General features: G+C 41.2%; 2 protein-coding genes across 5 annotated transcripts in view; one reads left to right on the top strand and one right to left on the bottom strand.

The window, feature by feature from the left end:
* Positions 1 to 21,698, top strand: part of WDR20 (WD repeat domain 20) — an 85,372-nt gene extending 63,674 nt beyond the window's left edge. Inside the window, exons 4-5 of the mRNA XM_006119985.5 lie at positions 20,107 to 20,178; positions 21,165 to 21,698. Coding sequence (XP_006120047.1) covers positions 20,107 to 20,148 — 42 coding nt within the window. The 3' untranslated portion in view covers positions 20,149 to 20,178; positions 21,165 to 21,698. The remainder of the gene's footprint in view (positions 1 to 20,106; positions 20,179 to 21,164) is intronic.
* The window catches only part of MOK (MOK protein kinase), a 40,410-nt gene continuing 25,757 nt past the window's right edge, over positions 8,614 to 23,266 (bottom strand). For 3 of the 4 annotated variants that reach the window (XM_006119987.5, XM_025183068.3, XM_075926555.2), the window contains 8 exons: positions 20,046 to 20,124; positions 19,857 to 19,905; positions 18,531 to 18,709; positions 12,432 to 12,533; positions 11,598 to 11,771; positions 11,202 to 11,313; positions 9,081 to 9,284; positions 8,614 to 8,990 (listed from right to left, as the gene is read on the bottom strand). In XM_006119987.5, coding sequence (XP_006120049.3) covers positions 8,910 to 8,990; positions 9,081 to 9,284; positions 11,202 to 11,313; positions 11,598 to 11,771; positions 12,432 to 12,533; positions 18,531 to 18,709; positions 19,857 to 19,905; positions 20,046 to 20,124 — 980 coding nt within the window. In that variant the 3' untranslated portion in view covers positions 8,614 to 8,909. Of the gene's footprint in view, positions 8,991 to 9,080; positions 9,285 to 11,201; positions 11,314 to 11,597; positions 11,772 to 12,431; positions 12,534 to 18,530; positions 18,710 to 19,856; positions 19,906 to 20,045; positions 20,137 to 23,266 lie in introns of those variants that run through there. The other variant, XM_025183070.3, reaches the window with a different exon arrangement.

The following is a 23,266-nucleotide window of genomic DNA, read 5'->3' as shown; positions in this document are numbered from 1 at the left end:
AAATACACTAATCCTTGTAGAATATATTCCTTTAAACTCTTTCACATCAGGAACACTTTCATATTTCATGCAGTTTAATTGGATTAGGGAAATTAAAAATTTTCCTCTGTACTTCTTCCTATTACAACTTACCTCTGAATACATTTTCCGGCACATTCAACATCAAAATATTTATGAAAATAGTGCCCTCAGATTTTTGCAGATCTCTTCTGATGCCTTTTAATAATTGCAGTTAGTTCAGTTGGTCTCAGATGTTTTAATCTTTGAGTTGAATTGATTTAAGCTAATGCTTTTTATGTAGACAACTGTAACAGTGGTAGGTGCACACACTTTTGTAAAAATCAGTCAAATTATATACTAAAATACTGAAGTAGATTGTATTTTGACAACTGCTATGAAAAAAAAATCAGATGTCCTTGCTATCAATTTAAAATTTGAGGTAGAAACAAGTGTTTAGAGCCAACTATTTTAATTAGTGCAGCTTAATTGTGGTTGACACTAATTTTTCTTATTAGCAAAACAAAGGCCATTTCATCTCTCCCAGTATTTTCTGCAAGGCAATGAAAGGAAAGCAGCTGTGCTATCCTGGATCAAAATCCATTAGAAAGGGTGATTGAAGATACTGCCATATTATCTCACTGTCCTTCTAAAGGCCCTGCCCCCACTCTGTGATTCTATTGTTGGGCTTCTGCTGGACTTGCAGTTGTACAGCTCAGATGTGATGGAGTAAAGCTGAGAAGGCTATTGCTTACAGGATTCATTGCCTTCAAAATGGAAGGACTTTCCAAACATTTAAATTGACCTGCAGAAAATCCCTCAGTTTAATGCCAATCCTGAAGGCACGATCTGGGCCTAAATTACCAACTAACTTTATCCCAGATTCCAACATCATCTTTGTATAGTTGAGTAAATATTAATCACAATATGCTAATGGTCTGTCAAGTTAGAATAAACTACATAATTATACAGTCAGTGTTAGGAGGACTGCAAGGCTTATCTAATCTAACCTGCCAAGAAAACAGATTTATGTCTAGACCATGAAAGACAGATGGCTGTCCAGACTCATTTTGAAAACATCCAGTGAAGGAGCTTCCACAACCTGTTCCATTGTCGTCCTGTGGAGAAGTGTCTTCTTCCCCCCCCCCCCCCCCCCCCCCCGGGAAATTTAGTTGAAATGTTTGCAACACTGGAGAAAAACTATACCATGCTCTGACTATATTTTGCTGATTACTTCAATAGAAGAAGGGTCATGCTTCTTTGCATGCAGTCCAGATTTATTTAATCCAGGGGTGGAAGCCCCAGCCTAGTACATTTTGTGCACTCCAGCTCTACTTTGGGGCAGTGGAAGGGCTATAGCCTTGGTGGCTGGATCCAGCCCTGGGGCCTCAGGTTCCCCACCTCTGATAATCATTGGCTATAAAACTAGCTTGGATCTGTTAGTTTGACAATAATTCTACTTCTTCCCTTCCTTACTAATGTCTCCACATCCAATTTAGGTAAATATGGAAAGTGACAGTTGAATTTAAAATGTATTGCAACCAAGTAATTTTTAAACATACAGTGGAGACAAACTGAGTAGCCTATTACCAAATGCTCTGATCCAGTCACCTAGTTTGGATCCAGATCAGTAACCAAATTAGAAAAGATAAATACTACCATCTATTTAAGACTTTATTCAGCAAAACACTTATGAGTGTACATTTGAAGAGACAAGCATGTGCTTAATTTTAAGCACATGTGGGTAATCAATCCCTATTCAACAAAGCACTCATGGCACTCTTCCACAGAATCAATCCAGTCCTGCATGCCTCATTCAGAATGATCATGGGAAATACGCCATTTTGGACAAACTTAAAATACAAATCCCTTCATTTCAGCAATCCCCACAGTTTTGCCAGAGCAATAGTATTAGAACTCAAGTAGACCAGCAGTTTTAAAGTTTGAGTGTGTTTTCCCCGGGGGGGGAGGGGGAGGAAAGGAGGGTGTTTAGCCTCTACTGTGGTATACAATAAAACACAGCAAATATACTATTTGGAAGATTTTATATTCAGCTATTCTCTGAAGCTCTTTTGTATTCTGTGGTAGTCATGTGATCAAAAATTCAATTATATTTAGTGTACTGATTCCTAAACTTTTTTTAAACAGGAGGTGAAAATACAGACATTACTATTTTGAATACAAGTCATCTTTTGGTCTAAAGCAAATTTAATGCTGGACTAAGGATGTTTAAATGTGGTTAATTGACTTAACTAGTCAATGGGCACTTCCCCATTCCTCCTTTGAAATGTGCAAGAGCCCCTGCTGGGTACTTTGAAGTACACCTTCCGCCCCTCCCCCCCCACCCTTTGCTGCCTCTATCTCATAGAGGCAGCAAAGGGCGGGGGGGGGGGGGGGAGAATATTGACAAATGCTTATCGGATAGTCAACTAGTCTTTTACAGCCCTATGCAGGACAAGAAGAAATTATGGGTTGGCTTGAAAAGGTTACTCTGTAAAAATAAGAGTTGTGGAGTTCCATGGTTCTTGGTTACTTCTCAATTTACTCATTTTACAATATTAGAAAAATCTTTAACTCCCTAGCATAACAAAATTCAATCTAGGTTTCCCTAAATGTCTGCACTCTTCATAAAGGTTCTGCAGGCCCAAGTATGCCCTCATTAACTCCGTGCAAGCCCAGGCTACATCTAGACTGGCATGATTTTCTGCAAATGCTTAACGGAAAAGTTTTCCGTTAAAAGCTTTTGCGGAAAAGAGCGTCTAGATTGGCACAGACGCTTTTCCGCAAAAGCACTTTTTGCAGAAAAGTGTCCGTGCCCATTTAGATGTGCTTTTCTGAAAAAAGCCCCGATCGCCATTTTCGCAATCAGGGCTTTTTTGTGCAAAACAAATCTGAACTGTCTACAGTGGCCCCTTTGCGCAAAAGGACTTTTGCCCAAATGGGAGCAGCATAGTATTTCTGCAAGAAGCACTGATTTCAGACAGTAGGAAGTCAGCGTTCTTGCGGAAATTCAAGCGGCCAGTGTAGACAGCTGGCAAGTTTTTCTGCAACTTTTGTGGAAAAACTTGCCAGTCTAGATACAGCCCCAGTGTTTTCAAGATTTACAGCAACATCATGGGTTCTAGAAATGGAATCCAGCTCCCAATGTTGTCTGTAGTGGTTCTGGGGATCTAAAAAGAAGCAAAAGCATATTGTAGTATATGACAGTACACAAAGCAGATGAATATAAATGTGCCATTTTTTGTATTTTAAATCTGAAGAGACCACTTACATTTTCATACTGAGAAATATCCCTATGCTCACTGGTATTCATGCCAAAGCTAGTGATTGCCATGCTGCCACACTGACAAATTAGTGAAAATGACAATTTTGTATGTGAGCAAAGTGAACAAATTTGGATTTTAGATAAATGCAGCCTTTTTAAAAAAAGCTGCATATTAAGTTATCAGAAGTAAAACTATTAGTTTGCACAACTCTTATGTTAATACGAGCTTCCAGACAGACCAGACGACTGCCATGCACATGAAATTAAATAAACCTGTTTTAAAAGACAAATTAATGTTGTATGAGTTTTATTAGTGCTATAGATAATTCAAGTAGTTAATTTGTTGAAAGGTCAGATGTTTGTAACGTACTGTATGTTCCAGGTATCTGTTTCCATCGTATCCAACGTGCTAGCCACATGTGGCTATTGGTGCACCAGATGTGTCTATTTTCCATTTCTTCAGTTAACTCCAATTTTGTACCCTATGTAAATACACACATCATAGGTACTCATCCAGATGGGGTTGAAGGAGTCTTGCTTAAACTCTAAATTACTGGTATTTTTTATTTACACATTTCTGGTATCCTAAATCACTTCACTTGCTTAGTTACCTCCTATTTGCCATTCTGTTAGTGTTATATTTGTGAAAGGTAACTGATACTTCAGGAGCTGGAAGTCCACAGCTCACGCAAGTGATATACGGAGATTGGCAGTACAGGGGAGGTGTCTATGCTGCAAAGGTATTTCGGAATAATGGCTATTATTCCAAAATAGCTATGCGAGCGTCTACACAGCAATTCTGTTATTTCGAAATAACGGACGGTTTATACCAACTTATGCAAACCTCATTCTACAACAAATAACACCTATTCTGAAATAGCTATTTTGAAATAAGGCATATGTAGACACTTCACTTCTGCTATTTCAAAATAGCCCCTCATCAGGGCCATTCTAAGTTATTCCTTCTGGGGCTCTAAATCGAGATAGCATGTCTACATTAGGGCTGTGTCTAGACTGCCATGATTTTGTGCAAATACTTTTAACTGAAAAGTTTTTCCATTAAAAGTATTTGTGCAAGAGAGCATCTATACTGGCATGTGCCTTTGCGCAAGAGATGTGCTTTTGCGCAAAAGCATCAGTGCCAGTGTAGATGCTCTCTTGCGCAAGAAAGCTCCGATGGCCATTTTAGCCATCAGGCTTTCTTGCACAAGAAATTAACTTGGCTGTCTACACTGGCCCTCTTGTGCAAGAATACTTGCGCAAGAGGGCTTATCCCTGAGCAGGAGCATCTGAGTATCTACACAAGAACCACTGATTTTGTACAGTACAAAGTCAGTGTTTTTTACACAAATACTCGTGGCCAGTGTAGACAGGCGGCAAGATTTTGGGCAAAAGCGATTGCTTTTGCGCTAAATCTTGCCAGTCTAGACGCACCCTAGGCGACTGTCTGACTAATTTTGAGGCTTCCCTCCAGTGTAGACATGCTATTTTGAAATAAGCTATTTCGGAATAACTATTCTGGAATATCTTATTCCGAAATAACTGTGCAGTGTAGATTTAGCCAAGGAGCCCCACTACTGTACCTTGACCCTAACCTACAGGAAACACCTCAAGGATTGAGAAAGTATTTACTCTAGACTGTGACATTTAAGAAAGGGACACCTGTTCAATAAGAACTGGAGTAAGATAAAAACAGACTTGCAAACAGCCATGAAATAATGATTTGGTAAGTGACCAAATCAGATTTGAACAGGGGCCAAATAATGGGACAGTTCTGAGTCCAAGTGCAGTGCTCTTTGAATTAGGGCAGGTGGTTCTCAACCAGAGGTGCACACACCCTGGTTGAGCATTCTGAATTCTTCCAGGGATATATCAGTTCATCCAGACTTGCCTCGTGTTTAAAACAGGCTATTTAAAAAGCACTAGAAAAGAATCAGTACAAATTTCATAAAGTGACTTGTTTATACTGTGCACTGAAATGTAAGTACATTATATTTCAATTTCTTTATAAATATAAATGGTAAATGAGACAGTAAGCAATTTCAGTAATGCCCTGTGACACGTCTGTATTTCATATCTGACTTTGTAAATAGTTTGTGTGAGGTGAAACTTGAGGTACACAAGACAAATCAGATGCCCAACAAAGGTAGACCGGAAAAGTTGAAAACCGCCGCAATAGGCATAAGAACGGCCTTACTGGGTCAGACCAAAGGTCCATCTAGTCCAGTAGCCTGTCTGCCAAAAGTGGCCAGTACCAGGTGCCCCAGAGAGGGTGGACCGAAGAATGATCAAGCGATTTGTCTTCTGCCATCCTCCTCCAGCCTCTGACAAACAGAGGCCAGGGACACCATTTCTATCCCCTGGCTAATAGTCTTTTATGGACCTAACCTCCATGAAATTATCTAGCTTCTTTTATGGGCCACATAATCTTATGGGATGTAGCAGGTCTTGATTTTTTTTTAAATGTATCACTGCAAAACTATTCTGACGTGTGTGTTTGGTAGAGAGAATGACACGCTGAGATTTTAATGAATATAAAATTAGTCATCTTATTTTCAGACTACTTGTGATTCTATAACAGGTAACTTTCAAATACCAAATGACCTGTGAAAAAACCTCTGAAGGTTAGTGGATACTACAGCACCATTGTAGCTGCATGTAAACTGGCCTAAGCCAGATCAATGCTACAAACTTACATCAGCATAACTTTGTTGCTCAGGGGTGTGCAAAATCCACCCAAGTGATGTAATATACTGATCTAACTGCTGTGCTGTATCGATGAGAGAGCCATGCCAACAGAAGTTCTATCAGCACAGTAGCATCTTCACTAAGAGCTACAGGGGCATAGGTGTACTGGTATGTCTGCATGTACAGTGCTGCAGCTAACTCCTCAGTCTGACTGGATTTATCACATTAATTTATCTTCATATTTAACGCTCTTTTATGAAAAGGCAGGGGTTTAGGTTGGCTTTCTTTATTTGAAAAAAAAAAAGTGACCAGTCATCTAGCACTGACATTGCTTCTAGAAAGTAGAATAGCACTAAGGCAATAAAGATGTAGGATGACCAGCACACTCCTTGCCAAAAAAAAAAAAAAAGTTATCTAGGAACTCATTATCTCCAGGTACCAGGACATTCTAAAACCATGTATTCTACATTAACAAATGAAGGTTGCAAGAGCCCTACATTTCTTGGGTCTTAAAACGGCAGTGTTATCCTATCTGTAAGACCCTGAACTTCACCTTGGCCTGTTACCCTGATTAAGGCTACAATTTTGTCTCAGAATTCAAGGAATCTGTGATGTCATTTCCAGTATCTGGGAGCTGCAGGTCCTACTGCCTCCTGCAGTGGCAAAGAGCTGTGAGGTACCATCACCGCCTGAGAGTGGGTCTTCAAGCTATGAGCCAGTATGGGCAGTAGGTGGGCCCCACAATTCACGACTGCTAAGAGTAAAAGGAGAAGCCCCCATACTTCCTTTGCTGTTGCAGTGGGTCAGGAGCCGCTGCCTCTCCATGGCTGCTATGGTAGGGCAGGCAGACCACTAGCAACTCCCTGGTTATTACAGAAGCAGCAAGGAGGCGCCTGCAGCTCCCAGTCACCACAGTGGAACCCTGCAGCTGTGAGGTCTCAAAGGTTAGGGGCCCAAGAGCTCTAAGTCACCCTACAGGTGCCATTTTATTATGGATATTTTTGGTAAAAGACAGGGACAGTTCCCATGAATTTTTCTTTATTGCCCGTGACCTATCCCTGACTTACTAAAAATATCCATGACAAAATCTTAGCCTAACCCCAGTGCATGAGCTGTAAGGATTTCTACCATGGTCCTGTTCCTGGACCTTGACTAATGGCTCCATTGTTTGCATTGAACTTTGGCTAGTTGATGTTTGATAGAACATGGACAAAAGAGGTCTTCATTACCCTACATCTCTTCTAAACTCTTTGAGGAGTAATCTGCACCACAAAGGCTACAGAGTATGGTGTATTTGTACTGGCAAAGCCCCATATGGGAGATGTAGTGCTACTCAGTAAAAGGAGTTGGGGCATATAGCTAGCCCCAAACAACAAGTATATGGACAAAAGGACTCCTTTTGTCAGTATAAGATGTGGCTTAATTATATTGATCATGAGGTATGATCTGCCCCCATCCCACACACACACACACAGCCTACCTGACAACTATTCTGGCAGAATTTTCTAGTGTAGACTGATTCCGGTATGTTTTCCCATCAACTCCAATGAGTGCCTGAGCAGCACCAACATGAAGTGACTTTAGTTTAATTGTGGTCCACAACATTCTGAGTAGCAGCTATAAAACTGACTGGGCTCTTGGTGATTTCACTCTGCTGCAGCTTGGAAAAGCTCTTAAGAGCAGCAGAAGCACTAGAACTGGTTTTCAAACAGAGGAAGACATCTATTCACTTTCTAGATGTGAGCAGAGCAGCTTTTACAACAATATAGGCTAGACTATTTTTAAATGAAGAGCTTATTGTACAGAAGTTATCTTAAATACTCCCATATATCTTAGAGAAAACATGCTACATAGGAATATCCAGAACTTTAAAAAATCCAGTCCCAACATAGCTATAATACATCTGTTATAGATTAACTCTGTTTTGTTCTGAAATTGTAAAGCCAGCTTGTAACAGAGCTAATGCTAAACTAATAATTTTTGTTCTTTCTAGGATATTATGAACATTTTAAAATCAAACACACTGAACTCTTTTCAGAGGGGTAGCCGTATCATTAGCTTAAATCACATCCCTTTGCTACCATCCCCAAAATACTATTTCTGCATTGTACTGGCTTCTACAGAACAAAAACCTGAGAACCTTATTAAATGAGTGCTTATAATTTGTGAAATGTAAAAAATGGTCTAAATGCACATTTTATTTCTTTACCATTGATGATTATTTCAACAAACTAATCATCCAGTCCCCAAACCCAGCAAAGCTTTTGGTTAATACAGAAGCATGGTTTAAAAAAGAAAAGGACACAAATGATAGATAGATTTGCTTGTGAATCAGACAAATAAGAAATTGTACAGCTATCTTTTGTATACACAAATTTCAAATATAATTAAAACAGTTTAATTTTACTAAAATTGGGTGTTTCGCTATATCATAATCCACAAAATATTAACAAGACCTGAGCTTTGAAACTATCTATGTAACACAGGAGGTAATTATTTTCCAACATTGACTATAGGCAACTAACATTTTTATCTGTTAAAGGTACAAAATTAACAGATCAAGTTCAACAAGTCTTAAATAACATCATAAACTTTATATTTTATAGATAATATAAAAAATTACAAAATATTATTTCTAGCACTCAAACTAAAACTTCCTAAATTTTGTTTTGTTTTCCTAAATCCATGTTTTTAAAAAAAATTAAAAAAGCTAATTTGTGTAAAAGGACTGAAGTATAAAGTGCATTTTGAGCTTCCAAAATGGTGCTTAAATATTGATGTAGGTTCAGAAATAAAGTGCTAACAGTCTTGTAGAATTTTCCTGCAGCATTTCTGGGAAACAAATGATAAGGCACTATTGCTTTTGGTGTACCTTTGACAATAATAGAGAAAGCATGGCTGAATCTGTTTCACTGCATATTCATGCTTTTCCTTACATTCCAAATATTTGACAAGATGGTCAATATCCTCCACCTCTTCTTTGTATGGTGGGTAAATGGTATTGTTTCATTGAAGGTTTAAATTCCTTTTGTTTTTCAGACTGTTGAAAAAATGATAGATATTTGAAATATGGTCTGTACATTTATATTTATATGTTGTATATAAATGAATAAGGTTAAAAGTTTACTACCTTGTGATTTGTCCCAATATATTTAATATGTTGTAACAGAGGAACTTCACCATTTGTTGCAGGTGTAGTAAAAACTGAATGAAATGTAGGAATAGGATAAGAAGTCAATTTGGTTACTCCAGAAACACTCAGTTGTGGCAATTCTATCGCATATGGTGGTTCATGATATCTTATTGGATTGTCCTGGGTTTTCCTAAGAGAGTGCTTTTAAAATAAAGATACAAATTTCAATCAGCTGATAATGACATTTTTCTTAAATCGGATAAAATATAAAGAAAATTCAATTTCCCCACCAAAAAAATCCACCAAAGCTCCATTTCAGCTGAATTCTTAAACCCAACCTACCCCCCCCCCACACACACCATATTGATGATTACTTATATAACTACTTGCACGTTTTCTTTTTTGTAGTAGTTTTTCAAGTATCTGTGTACAAATCCTATTTCAACCAACTCTCAATAATTAAATTACTGGAGCAAATGGCTGCTACTGGGAAAAGGACTTATACTTTAAAGGTGACCCATAGAAGAAAATTGTTCTCGTGACCTTTTTTTGTTGTTGTTGCCAAATGATGAGGTGTTTAACGTAAAAAAAAAAAAAAGGCTGAATATATGTCAGCTACAGAGGCTTAAGGAAGAGCTGTGAGAAGCTTGAAAGCATCTCTTCAATAAAAGCTGAATAAATACATTTTATTAGCTAACCGACCTTGTCTCTGTCAAGAACAAAAATATCAAATTAGGGAGGTCAAGTCCGGTTTTGTTGCAGGTCTCAGTTGGATGACCCAGAGATGCAGATTAGTAACTTGGTATTGGGATGAAGGGATGGAGAAGTGGAATCATTTTGGAGTTAGATTAGATAGGTATAAACAAAAGATTTAACAGTCTACATATAAGGTTCTCTCAATGAGGTTTCATATCCTTGGCATCTAATGTTACCTTAGGTCTCTAGTTATCTATAGTCTTCCAGGAAAAATAGGGTAGAGACGAGGCCAACATTTCTAATGTATATTAATAGAAATAAAAAATTTTGTCCTTTTTAATTAATTCTGAAGGCAAAAAGCTATCAGCAACACTATTATCACTATCTAATTAAGGGACTATGACAAACCTTTAGGCCCTGACCCCAGGGGTGAGCAATAATTTTTGAAGTGGCCTCGGGCCACCCCGGAAGGGGGAGGGCCTTGGGCGGAAAGGGCGAGACCAGGATACTTCTAGTGCTTCCCCCATCCTGATTGGCCTGGGGTGGGGAGCACAAGATGTCTTTTCCCTTCCTTCCGCCCTCCACCCCCTAGAGAGAGGAGCCCTCATACACTTCCCCTGCCCCCAGTCAATCAGGACCTGGGGGCTGGGAAGCGCATAAAGTCTCCTTGCCCCACAAGAATATACGGTGGCTAGAGACACACGCCATCTGTTTTAAAACAGCCAGTGTGTTTCTCTAGCCCAGTGGTGAGCATAGGGCCAAATCTGGCTTGTCAAGCCGGTGTATCCAGCCTGCGACAACCCTGCCACTCTCCCTCCCCATAACCAATCAGTGCCTGGGGTTAGGGGAGCGAGTACAGTCTCCTTGCCTCTGTGGTGGCTCGAGAGACACGCTGGCTGTTTTAAAACAGCCAACGTGTGTGTCTAGCTGCTGTACGCCTCTGACAGGACAGGGAAAGGAATGCAAGAGACTTCACGTGCTCCCACCCCTAGGCCCTGATTGGTCTGGGGGTGAGGAGCGCACAAAGCTTCCTTCCCCCGCTCCTCCTTGCCAGAGGCACATGTCAGCTATAGATTAAAGCTAGCCGTTTTAAAATGGCTGGCATGTCTCTCTGCTGCATGCTCTTGCCTTGATTGGCCGGGGGTGGGGGAGTGGCAGGGTGGCCACAGGCGGATCCACCAGCTTGGAGGGCTGGATCTGGCTCACAGAGGGCCCTTTGCCCACCCCTGCCCTAACCTCTGCCTTTCAATGGGATTTTGCACAAGTTCTGAGGTCTGACAGTAGATTCCTATACAGGTCTGACATCTTAATTGGAATAAAACATGCAACCACCACTAATTAAGACATTTATTTATTTATCTAGACATTACAATTACTTTATTTAAAGAGTCTGCATGTTCTCAAATTTGATTTTAAAATTACCTGCCTATGACCATCTTTTGAAATATTCCACAAGTTGATAGGTTCTTGTCCCACTATGTTTTCTGCTAATCGCATTTTTCTGTGCATAGTTAAAGCTTGCTTCTCTGCTACTCTGAAAAAGGTGAACACAAAGTCAAACAATACTGTCCTACTTGATTCCAGATTTCATATGAAGAGGTAAAAAACAAACTGCCATATGAACGCCATATGAACTTTAATTCTCAGTTGTTTTAATGCAGTAAACAAAAAAACCTGCAAAACAGCAGGGATGTTTATTTGCAAGGTGATTGTTACCTAATCAATTCAGGGTTTACTAAGACCAAGTTCCTTTCTCCATAATGCATTATGCAGTTCAGGATCTAACTTTAAATTCCTGTATTGAAAGTATAAACTTACCTCAGCTCTTGGAAATAAGGATGCTGTAATGCTTGGTGGGCACCAATTCTCTGATCAGGATCGTATTCTATCATTGCATACATAAGGGAGAGGCTCTTGGGGGAGATATTAGGCACAAGTGGAGATAGTCCTGTCCCTTTTTTAAATGGAAAATCAAATCTCATAGCTCTTGACCTGTGTTAAACCCAGTAATAGAGCAAACACTTATCATTCATATAAACTGCCTCTGGATATTAAACTTATTGAATAAATATCTAAAAAGCTAAAATAAGCTGACTAGGCACAGTAAATTACTATGATTTCAAAAAGGGAAATAATGAAGAAGAATCTCCTTTCTTATAAAATCATCATTGACATGCTAGACGGTGCATTAATAAACTGCTAGCTGAGACCTAGAATACAATTTTGATTTTCTCACCTGCCTTGGAGCACCACAGAGGAACTGCCTCTGGATAGGGAGAAAATCACTATTTGGCAAGTAGCATGAAGCAGCATTACATTTGTGGACGAGAAAAATCCCCTTTACCACAAAGTTATAGAGCAATGATTCAGGTGGTACAGACTGCATGACACAAATCCCTGAGGAGTAGATTTGAGATTTTTTTTGTAGCTCACATTCTCTCTCCCCTCAATTTTAATCTTGAGTGATCAGAAAATTGCATTTAGGAATTACACTTAAGTGAGACTTAAGTATTTAAATATTAATAAGGTATAGGACTGACTATATTTAGATTTAAGTGTTTAAATAAAATAAGTGATTGTGAAAAATGCTAGACTATATAGCAGATTTTACTTATTTAGATTAATAAATATGGGAGTGTTCAACACACTTACTGTTTGAATTTATTAAGAGTTTTCTTAGCAGGGGTGCCTAGAATATCATGGATTTTTGATATCTGGTCCAATTCATTACATCCAGGAAAAAGAGGGTGGAAACTGAAAGACAATAAATAATGTTGACAATATTAAAAGTGATTTAAACTAGTTCTAATGGGCTGATTGCCACTGTGTAGTGTTCTGAAAACTGACGGACCGTATTTCGTATGACCAGCAATAGGAGAACAATGTGTCCGTTTATTGCCCACACTTCTGGTGACAATGGATAAATCAGTTCAACCAAAAGAATAGTCTCTAACCACTGACCTTCCCTTCCCCACACCCACAGTCTGCCAAAAATGTTTAAACTCTGTTGTAAACATTCACATGGTGTATACTTGCAGAGCTTCAAAGCTCAGCTGTTTTTTACGGGGATGACAGTGTGGCATTTTGTAAGAGTACTATAGAGTTAGTTAATTTGGGATCAATGTTATTTTGTGGGAGAAATGATATATTTGGAGGTTTTGAATGTCAGCTGGCTTTTGCCCAACATCAAATTAATTATTCCGACTGGCTAGTAAGTAGCCAAAGCAGGAGGACTGCTGGTTTATGTGGCAATTGTGGCAGCAGCAATAACAGCTACATGTGCTTGGTGAAGAAGACAGAAGCAAAAATGCTGTCACTACTGTTGCATACCAAACAAAGAGGTACCAGTTTGTGAGGAGAACAGAACAGAATTGTTGCCACTGCTAGGGCACACAGACCAAGTGGAGGAGGGGAAAGGAGAAGTGTGTAACAGAACAGCACTCCATTTCCAGAGCACAGAGATGTTCAGGAAATATTCACTTCCTTAGCTATTTTCATGAATATTAATAACAATGGAGATTATAATGACTCTTCCCCCATTCTATAATTTTTTACATACTTGCAGATTTAAATCAGCTGAAGACATTTTATTCCAGCTTTCTCAAAACTCACTTTTGCATAGGGTCAAACCATAAGGTCTAGATTTTTTTCTTGTTTCAAAACAGAGCCTGTAGAAAATGAGGTTTGAGCAAACATTTACATATTAAATTACAGAGTTGACTCCCATGTGACTGATTTCCTCTGCAGTTGCAAAAGAGTAAATTAAAGGAGGAGGCAAAAATACTAACATCTCACATATATACAGGCAGTCCCCGGGTTACGTACAAGATAGGGACTGTAGGTTTGTTCTTAAGTTGAATCTGTATGTAAGTTGGAACTGGCATCCAGATTCAGCCGCTGCTGAAACTGACCAGCGGCTGACTACAGGAAGCCCGAGGCAGAGTTGCTCTGCCCCGGGCTTCCTGGAATCAGCTGCTGATCAGTTTCAACAGGCTGAATCTGGACGCCAGTTCTTACATACAGATTCAAGTTAAGAACTTCAGGCGTCCCCAAATCAGCTACTGCTGAAACTGATCAGCGGCTGATTCCAGGAAGCCCGGGGCAGAGCAACTCTGCCTCGGGCTTCCTGTAGTCAGCACTGGTCAGTTTCAGCAGCAGCTGACTTGGGGACGCATGGGGCAGAGCAGCCGGGGTGCTGCTGGGTTGCTCCAGTAGCGCCGCTCCTCGGCGCTACTGAACCAACCCAGCAGCACCCAAGCTGCTCTGCCCCAGACATCCTGATTCAGCCGCTACTGAAACTGACCAGCAGCGGCTGAATCAGGACGCCTGGGGCAGAGCAGCTGGGGTGCTGCCGGATTGGTCCAGTAGCGCCCAGAGCAGTGCTACGGGACCAACCGGCAGCGCCCCAGCTGCTCTACCACAGGCGTCCGGAGAAAAGCCTGGTCTGCGGGGAGGGGGGGGGGGCGCACTCGCTGCGCCCCCCCCCCCCCCAGCAGACCAGGAAGACGCGGGCGGCGGACCAAGACGCACCGCAGTCCCGCCGCCCGGGTCCTCCGCGGCTTTGCTCCGCATCTCCCTGGGTCCTCCGCGGCGCGTCTGGGCTGTCCCGCTGCCCACGTGCTCCGCGGCTTTGCTCCACGTCTCCCTGGTCTGCAGGTCACCAGCAGACCAGGGAGACCGGGAGCAAAGCCACGGAGCACGCGGGCAGCGGGACAGCCGCGGTGCATCTGGGCTGTCCCGCTGCCCGCGTGCTCCGTGGCTTTGCTCAGCGTCTCCCTGGTCTGCTGGGGGGGGGACTTTTCTCGCCCCAGAGGACGCGGGCAGCGGGACCACGGCGCATCTGGGCGTCCTGCCGCTCCCGTCCTCCGGGGCGAGAAAAACCCCGTTTGTAACTGCGGATCCGACATAAGTTGGATCCGCGTAACTCGGGGACTGCCTGTAATCAAAACCGAGGGTGGGGGCTGTTCCAGCCTGGCAGGGGCCACCATGCTGTGGGGCCAGCAGCCCCCAAAGGGCTGAAAGCAGGCAGCCCTGCCGTTAACTGTGTAACCAATTGAATTTTGATCAGTTATATGATTAATATTTTATACATTTTTACATCCCTTAAGCATAGTACAGGTAATAATAACAGTGAAGACATAACAACACTGGCTAGCAGCCAGAGTACAAACTGCCTGGAGAGTCTGGTATGTGCCAAGTCTACTTTACTATTGTTACATGTGATGTGCTAGATAGATTAAAAATAGCATTGGTAGGCATATATGTGCTGCAGTCACATCTCATCTGTAATGTTAGCATAGAATCATATATATGTAGAACTGGAAGGACCTTGAAAAGTCAACAAGCCCATCCACCCATGCTAAGGCAGGATAAAATAAACCTAGACCATCCCTAAGAGTTGTTTGTTTAACCAGCTCTTAAAAACCACCAATGATGGGGATTCCACAACCTCCATTGGAAACCTATTTCAGAACTTAATTAGAATAGTTAGAAAGTTACTCCTAATATCTAAATGTAAAATCCCTTGCTGCAGATTAAATCTGTTACTTCTTGTTAGATCTTTCGTGGATACTGAAAACAATGGCTCCTCATCCTCTTTATAATAGTTCTTAATATAGTTGAAGATTATTATCAGATGTCCCCTTCTCTCCCAACCAATCTTATTTCTCAAGACTAAACATGCCCAGGTTTTTTAACCCACCTCATACACGTTTTTTAAAACCTTTTGTTTTTGTTTTTGTTGCTCTCCCTCCAATTTGTTCACATCTTTCCTAAAGGGTGGTGCCTACAACTGGATACAATACTGCCGCTGAGGGCCTCACTAGTGGTAAGTAAAGTGATACAGTTATCTCATGTTTGACATACGACACTACTGTTAATACCCCACAGAATTAAAATAGCCTTTTTCACAATTGCATCACATTGTTGATTCACGATACACCACAGATCTTTTCAGTAGTACAATCACCTAACCATTTAGTCACTGTTCTGTATTTGTGCTAGGGATGTGAAAGGTTAATTACACCCTCCACTCCATCACCCTTAATGGACGATACTTACCAGTTCCAGTTAACCGGTGGGGGCTGGAACAGATTCCCCCTCGCTGCAGACAGGGACATTCTTGTGCTGGTGCACTGCAAGCAGGGGCTGCTACAGCCAAGCTGGAACAGCCCCTCCCTGCAGCAGGGGGCCGCTCCACCCTAGCCACAGCACGCAGGGGGCGCTGCTCCAGCCCAGCTGGGCTAAACTGACCCCATCACTTCATCGCCTTTAACCAGTTAAACAAGATTTTACATCCCTAATTTGTGCATTTGGTTCTTCATTCCTATGTGTAGTATTTTATAATTATCTTTATTGTATTTTATCTTACTGATTTCATACCAATTCTCCATTTTGTCAAAGTCATTTTGAATTTTAATCCTATATTCCAAAGTGCATGCAACCTTCCCTGATTTTATAAGTGCACTCTCCACTCCAAGTTATTAATGAAAATATTGACTAGTACCAGAGGGATCCTCGCTATAAGTCCAAGATACATTCCAAAAAACTTGGACTTGCAGTGAAACAATTTAAAGCGGGGAAATTTTTCCTGCAGCTGACTTCCATTTAAGCCAATTTGGGGGAGTGTTTCACATGACTTATAGCAGGGAATGGGAGGACTTATAATGCATCAGTTCCTACAAATGTCAACAACTTCAGTGTGGAACGGATGTATACTGGGGCGACTTACAGCGGGGACTCCCTGTCTCGAGACTGATCACTGAGGGACACTGCTGGGAGCATATCCCCAGTGAGACATCCAGGATTCAGTCAAGAAAAGAAGGAAACAAACTATTTCCCAAGTAAAGAAGTGAAAAAGTTATTCAATCATGAAAAATATTACAAACAATAAAATATTTAGGGGTAATAAACTACCTAAAGATATATGACAGCAGGGTTGGTCCGTCCATATAGGCGAACTAGGCGGTTGCCTAGGGCGCCAAGTTAAATGGGGCGCCAAATGGTGGCGCAATATCATTGAGGGGTTTGGCGGTGGAGGCGCCGATTGCATGGTTCACCTAGGGGAGGGGTTCCCAAACTTTTTGACACGCGGACCAGTATATCCATTCACGAGCTTTTGGAAGACTGGTAGCATTCATTTGCATATTCAATAAGCAAATGATTAATATTCACATAAATTGTTTCTGGTCCTCCCAAAGCCCCCAGTGCCAGCGTTAGCAAAGCTTTTGGTACAGTCACCCACAATATTCTTGCCAGCAAGTTAAGGGAATATGGATTGGATAAATGGACTGTAACATGGATAGAAAGCTGGCTAGATCAGGGTTTCCCAAACTTTTTACTTTAGTTGGAACCTGTTTTTTTTTCAGTACTGTCTTTTGCAGCCCAAAAATATAAACACATATAAAAAAAAGAATGAAAAATGAATAAATTTTCAGTGTTTCACCCAGCTGCATCCTCCATCCAGCCTGGGTCAGGGCTTGGGGGACCTGGCGCCACATGAGCACTTCAGGAGGCGGGAGCAGATTGGGGGTAGGGTACCTGGCTAGGAGGGAGGGTACAAGGAAGGGTAGGGTTGCCAGGTGTCCAGTTTTGTAATATAAAATGCCTGGTATTTTTTAATTAGGTATGTTTTATTATAATTAGGTGTATTAGTCCTTAGCTGCCTGGCCGGTAGATGTGCTCACGCTGTCTGTGTGTGTCTACCTGACAAGCAGTTCACAACTACTCCAGGGAGGGTATTTGGGAGGGAGGGGGCAAAATGGAATCCCCGGCCAGACTCACTCGTCTGTCTGCATGTGCCCAGGTCAGTCCCGCTCTCCCCCCCACTTTCTCTTCCTGATCTCCCCAGTCCAGCCCTGCAGCCGCCGTCCAGCCCTGCTTCCAGCGGCCGGTTCCCCCCGCCACCCACCAATCTCCCCCGGTCAGCCCCACTTCCCTGATGACCCCTCCGCCCCCCACCAGCCTCACTGCCCCCATCCAGCCCTGCTTCCGGCAGCTGATTCTCCCGTCCTCCTCCTGATCTGCCCCAGCCAGTTCTCCCTCCCCCCATGCAGCCCTGGTTCCGCCACCTGCCCTCTCTGATCTCCGCTGCCGGACAGCCCCGCTGCCCCCAACCCTGCTTCCGCCACCCGCCCGCCTGCCCACATGCCCAGATCTCCACGGGACAACCCCGCTGCCCCCAGCCCTGCTATCGCCGCCCGCCCGAATCTCTGTGGGACAGACCCGCTGCTCCCAGCCCTGCTTTGGCCACCCGCCCGCCTGCCCGGATCTCCACCGGGACAGCCCCACTGCCCCCAGCACTGCTTCCCGGGAGCTGGTTCCTCTCCCCCAGCCCGCCCCGCTCTGCTCCCCTCCTGACAGCCATGCTGAGGCCCGGTGTTTTTTCCCACGGCCCGTAGTCCGGGCCGCGGCCCATAGTTTGGGAAACGCTGACCTAGGGCACCAGTTGTTGGCAGCTAGTCTTGGTCTGCCCCTGTGTGACAGTGTTACTTTCTGTTATGCATTCAGCTACTTTATTGTTAATTTGCTATTATATGCGTTTGGTGCCAGACATGGCAGAATCTCTGCCTAATGTAACTTCCAGACTAAAGGCATGAAAGAGTTCCAGAAAACTATGGAAAACAACATTTATGCCCTTAAGATATCAGCACATGATGTGAGTAATGTTTACATAATGAGTTGACCCTCAGTTTGGCATTTTTTGACACTGAATAAACTAGACTCTTAATTTCTTTTTACTTAGTCCTGTACCTTGTGATTTCATAGAAAACACAGCCAGAGCTCCACATGTCCATCTTGTAGCTATAGTAGCCATCTGTGAGCAGACACTCAGGTGCTCGGTACCAGCGTGTAGAGATGTATTCTGTATATGGCTGCTTGGAATATATACTTCTACAAGATCCAAAGTCTCCTAACTTCAAGGTATCTTGCTGCAAAAAAAATCAAAAACACAAAAAACTTGTTATGTAGTCCAATAAATTAGAAAACAGTCAAATACTGAAGCAAAAGCAGAAATATTGAACCAACAATTATAAATCTAATTATAGTTAGCTTTAGGTACTAACTTTTCCAGCTCCCTTTTTTAAGAGAAAAGAGGTGATCTGGAACGTCAAATTGCATGTCTGTGATTAATTGTTAATTAAAGCCTATTCTCCAAAGAAACCGAATGGTGTTTATCAATGAAGCATATCTCAGCTATGTTACATGTTTCATTACGGTAACACAATTTAAAGGGCAGTTTTACAATTTAAGTGCCTTTGAATTTAAGGCCATTGATGGCCCATAGTACACATTCGTATCTTTCTGTATATTTTCACACAAAAAATTAGAACTAATCTTTAATAGTAAAATATATTAGCTAGTCTTGAAGGGAAAAAGTTGCTGAATGTGACCTATGTAGGTGAAGTTATTTTCTTGGTGTCCTGATTTTTAGCAGTCACATGATAAGGTATTTTTCTGGCTTTTCTTTGTATTAGTTCCTCTTCCTCCTACTGGTTTCTCTTTGAACATGCTGAGGACTTTGAAACAGTAAAATCTCTCCCATAAAAATAAACAAACTTAATTCTGACAATAACACTACTAAACAACTCTGGAAAAAATGGGCCTTTTGCCATCATTTGATAGTTTTTAAATGTGGGAGTCTTTCAAAAACAAAATCAACTGAAGGTCTCCTTCTACAATTATGTGAACAACTTCTGTCGACAATAGGAGTTAAACATCAAGAGGCCCAGCAGGATTGAGTCCCATCACTTGTTTCAGATATAGCACAGAAAGGAAAAAAGACAGATTTAATTGTTCATATATTATTGTTTGCTTTCAGGCTTAGTTTAGATGTAAGATTTCCAGCTATAGAACAACAGAAACCATTTATACTTTTAGCCAATAGCAATAGAAAACATTTGTTCATTCACCATTCAAGAAGGGCACAGACTAAGCTACATCTGTAAGAGTCACCTCTATGACTATGAAAATTATACCTCACATTTACAAAGATACATTAGTGTCTCAGAATAAACAGACACATATATATAAAATGTACTTACACTTTCAGTTAAGTGATCTTTCAAAACTACTTACCTTTATTAATATATTTTCTGGTTTCACATCTCTATGAAATATTCCATTTCTGCATCAATATAAAAATACCAAAACGAACTCAATGGAAGTATGAGCATATTCACAATGTTTCTAATTATTTTAGGTGATATTTAATTATAAGCATATGGCATACTTCTCGCAAGGTTACTGTTGAATTTAGTGTCTTACCTGTGCATGTGATCAAGGGATTTGCATAACTGGTACATGTAGTTCATTATTTTTTTTTCAGGTAATGGCTTTCTCCTCCCTAGAATTTGGAACAGTAAAATGAAATTTCAAGTTGTACAAATGCTTTATATCAGTAAGTATACAAAAGTAGTAACATTTACTTTTCAGCTTCTAATAATGAATCTATATTCCCTTCTGCATGATTGGAAGAATTTGGTTAACATTTTTACATTTCTCATACAAAAATAACATCACTGTAATCAGCATTTCATTTGAACTAGGACATAAGGTGAAGACAAATTCACCAGAATAGCTTGATAAATACAGTTGTGGCTTTGTTTATAAACTGTCAATTTTGGTATTGCATGATTTTTCTTGGTGCAGGGAGGGATTCTCCTGCAGATGATTTGTGAGTATTATGAATGGTAATGTAATATATTTATCCCCCATCCCTGTATAATAGCAAGAATATTTCACTCCAAAATTATTGGTAACTCTTACTTCCTATGTAACCACTAAAGTAATGATGCATAAAGTTCAAGGTTTAGAAAGGATATAATCCTCTATAAATGCCCAAGGTTTCTTATTCCTGTTTTGGTATGTGAATTACAGAACAACCTGTTCACTTCAGTGCATGTTACTGACATAGGTAAGACTGCTGAAAATCACAACTATTCCATGTTTGTTGAGGGTCCCGAAGACATCTAATAATCATTTAGATTGTTTCCTTTACATGCCCTCTTGAACCTTTGTGCTTTGCTATAGTTCCTCTAAATAATGCTGTATTGTTTATAATATCATTAATACAAAGAGAAAGTTAGCAAATTTCTGAGAAAACTTAGTGACTCTGGTTAAACAAGTTTTAAAATTACTTCCAAGTTATTTAACCATTCATTAACTAAAACTAACTTTAGATTTAAAATACTACTTAGTTATATGGCCAAATATGTTACTGCAACCTTTGGATTTTCTGTCTATACTCATTTTTTGCCAGGTAGAACTGTTTGCCACATAAAAAAAATGTTAAACCTAAAAGAGTAAGATAATAAAAATTGCATTTATTGGCATTTATATGGTCCCCATTACTATAGTATCTGAGTACTTACTCCCCTTTGACAGATGATGAAACTGAAGCTAAAGGTGCAGTGAATGGCTTTCCCAAGGTCACACAGGAAGTCTACAAATGAGCCAGCTACAGAATCAAGATTTCCAGATTGTTGGTCCAGTGCCTGAACCACAAGATGATTCATCCTCTTGTTGATGTAAGAGTTCACTGTAACACAATTTTAAGGCTAACTTGCAAATTTTTTTCAGAATTCTGCAGAGGATTTTTTTTTTAAAAAAATAATCAGATTGGATCCTTTTTACCTTGTTAATGTGTATCAAGGCCTGAAATATTTCCTTCATTTATTTTCTGCTTTAAAAAAACCCTATTAAGTATCAGGAATGTTAAATCTGGTCTTTCTTGCTTTTGCTAGAGGACCTGTTGTACATCTAATGTGGTCATGTATATTGTGAGCTCTCACACATTATTTGAAAGGGCTGGGGTTCAAATCTTAATATGTTGAATATTCCAGAATGTTAATTACTGAAGGTAATGTGTATGTTAATAAAAACAGTTTTTTATACTATGAGGGTATGTCTACACTTCCCCGCTAGTTCGAACTAGCGGGGGAAATGTAGTCATCCGCAATTGTAAATGAAGCCCGGGATTTGAATTTTCTGGGCTTCATTTGCATGAAGCCGGCCAGTGCCATTTTTAAATGCCGGCTAGTTTGAACCCCGTGCCGCGCGGCTACACGCGGCACGGAGTAGCTAGTTCGGATTAGGCTTCCTAATCCGAACTAGCTGTACTCCTCATTCCACGAGGAGTACAGCTAGTTCGGATTAGAAGCCTAATCCGAACTAGCTACTCTGTGCCGTGTGTAGCCGCGCGGAACGGGGTTCGAACTAGCTGGCATTTAAAAATGGCGCCGGCCAGCTTCATGCAAATGAAGCCCGGGAAATTCAAATCCCGGGCTTCATTTGCAATTGCGGATGACTACATTACCCCTGCTAGTTCGAACTAGCGGGGTAGTGTAGACATACCCTGACTGACTAAAGATTCCTTCCCCAATAAACTACTTGCTTTCATTCTCTTGACCCTTGACGTTTTTAGTTTGATAATTCATTCTATCCGTAGTTAACTATTCTTAAGTGCCTACGTCACCTAGGAACACAAATCTAACAAAATGACAAGCATTTCTCAGAATTCCATGTTAGTTTCCATCACCCATAATTGATATAGATTAGAAAACAATGCTTAAAACAGTGGGCCATGCTTCTCCTGTTGGTGCAGGTACTCCACCTCCCCAAGAGGTCAGCAGTTATATCAACAGGAGAACCCCTCCCATTGACAAAGCACTGTGTACACTAGGGAATTTTCCACACCCTTGAGCAATGTAGTTATACCAGCATAATTTGGCAGTGTCGACTGACCGTAAGTCAAGTAATCAAATCCATCCTCATCCACACACCAGGCTAAGGAAAGTAGTTCAGAACACTAATATTTCTATTCTGGGATACATTAACAGGAGTGTTGTAAGCAAGACATGAGAAGTCATTCTTCTACTCTACTCTACACAACTCCTTGGCTACGTCTACACTACATGCTTCTTGCGCAAGAAGCCTTTTGTGCAAGAGTTTTTGCACAAAAAATACTTGCGCAAGAGCACGTCCACACCTCAAAGCACATCGCATTATGTGCAAGAGAACGTCCACACCGCATGGACGCTCTTGTGCAAGAAAGCTCTGATGGCCATTCATAGAATGGCCATCAGAGCACCTGTGCTTTTTCCCATAGGGGTTTCTTGTGCTCTACACTCTGGAGCATCCACACTTGCCTTTTTGCGCAAGAACTCTTGCGCAAAAGCGAGTTATGCCTCGTAAAAGGAGGTTTATCTACGGTGGAAAAAGCTCTGTTTTACTCTTGATTTCCTTGCTTAAAAGCGCATTTGAGGTATGGACGCTTCACGGGTTTTTGCGCAAAAAAAACTCTCGTAGTGTAGACATAGCCCTTGTGTGGATGCTGTGACAGGTTCAGGCTGGAGGACTACAATAGTTAGAGAGAAAGGCACCTCTAAAAGGCAGCAACAGCCCTGGTTAATCAGGAGCAAAGGAGATAGTGCTGCTGTAAATCAATCAGAGCCATCTGTTCTCACCTGAGGCTGCTGAAGAGCCTT

Source organism: Pelodiscus sinensis, chromosome 5 (genome assembly GCF_052426305.1).
Source record: "Pelodiscus sinensis isolate ZL-2025 chromosome 5, ASM5242630v1, whole genome shotgun sequence".
Classification (NCBI taxonomy): Eukaryota; Metazoa; Chordata; order Testudines; family Trionychidae; genus Pelodiscus; species Pelodiscus sinensis.
This window is presented reverse-complemented; position numbering and strand designations above follow the sequence as displayed.